The 6819-nt window shown below is 43.5% G+C and overlaps 1 protein-coding gene across 1 annotated transcript; it reads left to right on the top strand.

Moving 5' to 3' along the window:
- Positions 1-5198: 5198 nt before the first annotated feature.
- On the top strand, positions 5199-6489 carry LOC308104621 (E3 ubiquitin-protein ligase TRIM35-like; the record flags this gene model as incomplete). Its single annotated transcript, XM_080455075.1, has 1 exon — positions 5199-6489. The coding sequence occupies one exon, from the start codon at positions 5199-5201 to the stop codon at positions 6339-6341; it is 1143 nt and encodes a 380-aa protein (XP_080311201.1). The 3' UTR covers positions 6342-6489.
- Positions 6490-6819: the final 330 nt, after the last annotated feature.

Raw genomic sequence — 6819 nt, 5'->3', positions numbered from 1 at the left:
GTGTGTGTGTGTGTGTGTGTGTGTGTGTGTGTGTGTGTGTGTGTGTGTGTGTGTGTGTGTGTGTGTGTGTGTGTGTGTGTGTGTGTGTGTGTGTGTGTGTGTGTGTGTGTGTGTGTGTGTGTGTGTGTGTGTGTGCGTGCGTGCGTGCGTGCGTGCGTGTGTGTGTGTCTGGGCTTCCTTCCCAGAAAGATGTAACGAGGCTCAAAAAACTATCCACATGATGTAGGATCAAACAAAGGGTTGATGCTTGATTGATTGATTGAATACTTTATTAGCAGTTTGCTACAAATTAAAACCCAAGAAATCCTATAGCTTGTTTCCATTGCCATTGGGGTCCTTTGTACTCAATTCATTGAGACATTTAATGACAGACAGATATACACTACTATTCAAGACACCATAAAAACAGATTGAAAACAAAAACAACAAAATATGTACAGTACACAGTTCAGGGGGGGGGGGGGGGGGGGCTAGGCGTTGACTTTTACAGGGGCCAGTCTCGAATTGCAGCCTCCTGTAGGTACTCTTTTAGAGCGGTTTTGAAGGAGAGTAGGGTTTTACACTCCTTCATGCTACATCAACATCAGTGATCTCACTTGGAGGATAATATCCAGATACAGTCAACTAGTGTGTAAAATCATGCCAAAGAAGAAGTGTTGTCAGAAATACATGATATGTAGCCTCACAGGCCAAACATAGCGTCATTTATGTACAATCTGAACAGGTCCATCTTATGATACATTTTATGAGGTTGCAGAATGAAATGTATTTGAAGTAAAAGACACAGTGTGTGTGTGAACATCACGTGACTTACTTCATATTAAATAACTCCTAGTAAAACATTGCTTGTGATGCAAGTTCCATAAGGCTGTTAGTGGTCAGTCATCAGTCCTCACCTTCTTGTAAACCAAGGAGACACACACACACACACACACACACACACACACACGCACGCACGCACGCACGCACGCACGCACGCACGCACGCACGCACACGCACACGCACACGCGCACACACACACACATTCTACCGCCCAACTCCGTCGAGGCACATACAAACGCACATGCCCTTAATACCACCACTTTTACTGAGAAGCCTCCTTCCATGTTCTGGAGCCTTGAGTAAAATAAATGATAACTACATGACCCATACACAACTAGAACCCATGAATATGATAGTTTAGCCTACAGTACTACTCACAAACAATGAGAGTGTGTTGCTCTTATAAGGAGGATGCAGGCTAAAGCACATCAAACCTGGACATGAGCAGTAGAGGACTATTATGAATGTACATGATTACATGCAAAACTGAGTCTGCATGCAATCATAAACTTTAGTTTACTAAAGTATAGAAAACAAGGGTAGGCTAAAATGATCTGAGAATGCATCTGTTACAGGGTAGATCTATAGGCTATATGAGCATGGCTTAACAGGATATGCCTAACTTATACATAGCAAAGGCTGCCATTTGCGTCTGTGTGTAGGCAAATAAGTTGTTTTAGTGTAACAGCAAAGTCATTTAGTGTTTTTAATAACAGCTGTATGACCCTGTGAACATTTTGAATGGTCAGTAAAAACAATAACACTGTGACTGAAACAATATGTTTGATCAATGTCTTTTAAGCCCATATATGGGCTGCCTGGGCAACAGGAACGACACATGACACTTGTCATGTAATTATTGGCAGAAGTGTTCATTAATTGTAAGAATAGCAGATCTACAAGGACACACCACATCACGATGACTCTGACTTGTGAGCTTGTAGATAGTTATTTTTTATGTGACATAAGTGTATGACTAAAGCATAAAATAGGGCTTAAGTGGTTAATACAAGCATCTAATCAATCAATTAGGATAGTATAGGATTATTATTGTTTGAAGTATATATAGACATAGTTACTTGCAACACACCATGCAGAGTTTGCTGTTTAATGTTGGATAAGGAAGGCCTACAGTCCTCCTCTGTTGTGCTCACCAGTCACCATAATGCTAAACTATCCTTCTACAAGTGTGAGCCAGCTGTCCCCTCAGATTAAGCTGTTTCTCTCTCACTCAGTGAGTGTGCTGCCAGACACATGCCTTTATTTATGTATCGTCATACAATGGTGTCTCGCACCGAAGATCTACAAGCCCACAACGTGTCGAGGCAGCAACGAGTTGTGGGCTTGTAGATCAGCTGTTATATGTTTGGGTGGGACTATGGCCGGTATCCAGATGATAGACAAGCCAGTGGGCCAATCATGTGATGTCTCTCTGCTCTGTGGGCCGGTGCTACTGAAGGATTGGCCCTCTCCACTTAGTGGCCGCTCAGCCCAAACATTACTGTAACTATCCTAATGCATTCATTCCATGCATTCCTAAATTGCATCGTTCCCAACTTGCGCGGTCCCAGAGGAGAAAAGTTTTGGTTTTTTGTGGAAGCGTTATTGTGAAAAATATATTATATTATATTATATTTGTATGCATATTTTTTTACTCATTATGACTTTAACATTTGTGTTCCAATGAGGTAACACATTTTGAAATGTGTTTTCACCATTTTAAATTAAGAATCAAAGATTGTCTGACAGTCTGACTCCCACTCCTTCCAGATGTTATTTATATTCATTATGTTCTTAATGATTTCATTTTTCTCTTCATTTTTCTATAGCACCGAGGAAGAAGCCGATTTCCTTAGTAAGTATGTAACAACCTTCTTTCATTAAGAAATTGACCTTGTTGAAAATGGAAAAAAAGGAAAAAAATAATTAACTAGAAAAAGTGCTCCTCGGAGCACAGGTCTCCGCCAGGTCAGGTACGTTATTGTGGCCTCCTGGTGGCGCTATAATAGGCCAATGTGAAAAGGGTGCCATTTATTCTTAGGTCGTTCACGGAAATCGGACACTGCATTCATGATTTGAGGCATTTTGTTCCTAAAATGTGTTTTGCTAAATTAGACTAGCTGGTGGCGCTGTAACAGGACAATGTGAAAAGGGTGGCATTTCTTCCTTGGCCTAGTGGGAATGTGTGTGTGAAATTTCATGGAAATCGCAAGCTGCGTTCATGATTTGAGGCATTTTGTTCAACACGGACCAATCCTGCAAACTTTGGAAGCCAACCATAGGCAATGAGGATGGAATATGGGAGATCCGTGTTGATCACATGACTATAGAGATACTGTGTACGGTCACCAGAGATTTCGACCCAGGACAATTCGCCCAGCCGCGAATTTGAGTCAGCTCGACCCAAATTTACCGGGTCGAATTATCTGTGTAACCCCTAGAGGGTAGTAGAGTACAAGGTGACGGTGGTGAGGTCCTGAATGTACAAGGTGACGGTGAGGTCCTGAGTATATTTAAGAGTAAATATTGTAAGCATGCTCCCCCAGTTGCATACTTTTTTTTAAATAATTTTTTTTGTAAACCTTCTTTTCTAAATTAAATAATTATGTATGCCTTACAGCTCCGCGGAGCTGCCGGCGGCGCCAGCTTTGGGAGTGTGCTGCGTTTGTGTAACGCAGTCCCCACCAATATTATTTACGATTCTGTGCCTATCGGTACATAACTCGGACGGCGCTTAGTCGAATAGCAGACCATCGGCCGGTCGTCGCGGGCACTCGCGCCTGGAGGCGCTCGGGCGCGACTCCTTGGCCTCAAGGTCTGCTGATTCGGCGCGCCTCCGTCATGGTCCAAAACTATACTTTATCTCAATGGCTGTGCTTGAAAGCCTTTGGGCTTGTTTCACCCTGACAGACAAATAATAATTGTTTGGTAAATCAATGTACATATTATTATTATTACGTCTCTGTCTCTCTCTCTCTCTCTCTCTGTCTCTCTCTCTCGCGGTCCGGGTCGAAATGTCAGGTCCAAGCGGGTCAAAAGCGGGTCGAATGGTCCGGGTCGAATCATCCTGGGTCGAAATCTCTGGTGACCCTGTGTACCTGGCAGTACCAGGTCTCCTGGTACTGCCAGACCCCTAGTGGTTGAAATCTGAATGGCCGGACTTCGCATGACGTGTGTGCAGAGGAAAAGAGGGACAGACCGACCGACCGACAAGCCTCATGTAGGCCGACCCCTTGGGTCTGGCAATCACACCCAGTGTGAAGTGAGCGGTGCTATTTATGAGTTATTAATTTCATCATGCATCTCGGTAGCCAATCACAGCACGTCCTGCGAAGTGACGTGCTTACATTTTTTACATTATTATTAATTTCATCATGCGTCTCGCTAGCCAATCACAGCGAGTCTGCGAAGTTTGAAGTTAATTTCATCATGTGTCTCGCTAGCCAATCACAGCACGTCCTGCAAAGCTTAGCCTATGGGCGTGTTTTCCACAGCATGGCGTCACAGCGAAAGACACATTTTCACGACGGAAAGAAAAACTTTCACCACGGATGGGTCCTAAACCCATCCGTGGTGATGATTTTTGAGCGGTTGCACCGCTCAAAAAATAGGTTTTGCACAAATCGGCCTCCTGGTGTCGCTATAACAGGCCCATGTGAAAAGTTTTAGGCGGAGGTTCTGAATTGGAATCCAGGGAGTGTGTGTGCACAGTTTCGCAGCGACCGGGCCAACGGTGCCGGAGATAAGCTGGTAACACACAGACAGGACACACACACGGACGGACAGGGTGCAAAACATACTCTCTCGCCATGCCTTTCAGCCTGGCGGAGACAATAATTGTAATATCCATGTTCTGTGTGGATGTTCTCATGACACAAGCAGTTCCAAAGAAAAACTGAAAAAAAGAGAATTACATTACTTAGGGACGTAAAGAACCCTGGTTAATAAGCCTTGTATGCGTGTGTTTTTTGTGTGTAGTCTTTGACTTATGACTTATATACTTAAACCCTGTAGGCCTACTTAATTAACCGGGGTCCCCCAAGGGTTTGTACTTGTTATCCTCCTAGTTTCCCTCCACACCAAATCTCTTTGCCAAAAAGCAGATCAATAAAAAATGTTTGGCAACTGTTTACCTATTTTTGCCAAATGTTTGCCTATTATCTACTAGGTTTCATGTGGGGGTTGTCAAGTTATTTAATACATTTGATATTGCACCCAAAATCCTATTAAAGATGATCCAATCAGACAACATCACCCTACTCACAATGTGTAGTTTCAAACATTGCCCACTGCCAATATGACTCCCAATCCTTCCAGGTTTAATTCATATTCATGCTGTTATTTATGACTGATGTTATCTTCCTTCCTATCAGCCAATGACAACGTTAGGGTATGATCCGAAGGCCCAACTGGAGTCTAAACTCAAGTCTCTACAGGACAACAGGAACAAATGCAAAGAGTTTGAACAGACATACAAAGACGTGTTTCAACACAACAAGAAGCAGGTGGTGATCACAGAAAAGCAGATCAGAGCAGAGATTGAAAAGCTCCACCAGTCCCTGAGAGAGGAAGAGGAGGAAAGAGTTTCAGCTCTGAAGGAGAAAGAGAAGCAGAAAGCAGAGATTGTCACCAGAGAGATGAAAAAGATTCGGGAGCAGATCACCTCTCTCTCATACCAAATCTTTGATATAGAACAAGAGCTGCAGAAACCAGATGTTTTATTTTTCAGAGACCAGTGTACACCATCAGAACCACAGCTGGTCTCAGGAGTGCTGATAGATGTGGCCAAACACCTGGGAAACCTGACCTACAGAGTCTGTGAGGAGATCATGAAGAAGGTCCCGTTCAGTCCTGTCATTCTGGACCCAAACACAGCAAACGGCTATCTCTCTCTGTCTGAAGACCTGACCAGTGTGGGAGATTCAGAGACAAAGCAGCAGCTTCCTGACAACCCTGAGAGGTTCACTATGTATCCCAGTGTTCTGGGTTCAGAGGGTTTCAGTTCAGGAACACACACCTGGGAGGTGGAGGTGGGGGACCGTCCTCGATGGAATATAGGCTATGTTACAAAGTCTGTTGAGAGGAAGGGAGAGAGACCTCCCAAACAAGGCAATGGAATATGGTGTTTACGTCGACACAGACACATGCAGTACTCTAACGGTGCAACATACTTCTCACTACAGAGGAATCCTCAGAGGATCAGAGTCCAGCTGGACTATGACAGGGGGGAGTTGTCCTTCTACGACACTGAAGACATGGCTCACATCTACACTCATGAAGGCCCTTTCACTGAGAAACTCTACCCATATTTGAATTATGAAAGGGCTAGTGATGCTGAAACCACTGATATCAGAATCTGTCAAGTAGCGCAGGGGTGCCCAACCTGTGGTTCTCTGTCCGGAAGTTGCCATAGGAGAACGGCACTCCCAAAGCCTTCCTGCAGCACTCAGACACAGACACTCCCAAAGCCTTCCAGCAGCACTCAGACACAGAGAGATAAAAAGTGTGTGTGTCAGTGACCAGCTAGTCTCCGGCACCACTGGACCAATATGTGTTGAAGTTTGCTTGTACACGGATGTGATATTTGATAGATTCCTCCTTTAATCCTACTTACAGCTTTTAGTTTTACCTTTCTACATCGCAACATGTTGTGAGCTTGTGCATCGGCTATTTCAATGTCTTTCTTTTTTTTGTTAAAGTAATACTAGGTAACTTAAAAAAAAAAAAACTAAAGTTACATTTTATATCTTTTGTGAGGCAAATGCTTTACATTACAGTCATTTAGCAGACGCTTTTATCCAAAGGGACTTACAATAGTACAATAAGTGCATTCAACATAGGTAGGGAACAAAACTACTAATCACCAGAAGCATTTAAGTGCATTCTCTTCTAAAACAAGCAACCAAGAGTATACCTAGCTCTAAAGTAAAAGTAGTTAACAACAAGTAGGCAAGGCGAAGAGGAAGGGTAGTGTTTCCTGAGGAGGTGGGTTTTTAG

The sequence above is a fragment of the Gymnoscopelus braueri genome (genome assembly GCF_963280865.1).
Source record: "Gymnoscopelus braueri genome assembly, chromosome: 2".
In the NCBI taxonomy this organism is placed as follows: Eukaryota; Metazoa; Chordata; class Actinopteri; order Myctophiformes; family Myctophidae; genus Gymnoscopelus; species Gymnoscopelus braueri.
The sequence above is the reverse complement of the archived record's forward strand: the minus strand, read 5'-3'. Positions and strand labels throughout refer to the sequence as shown.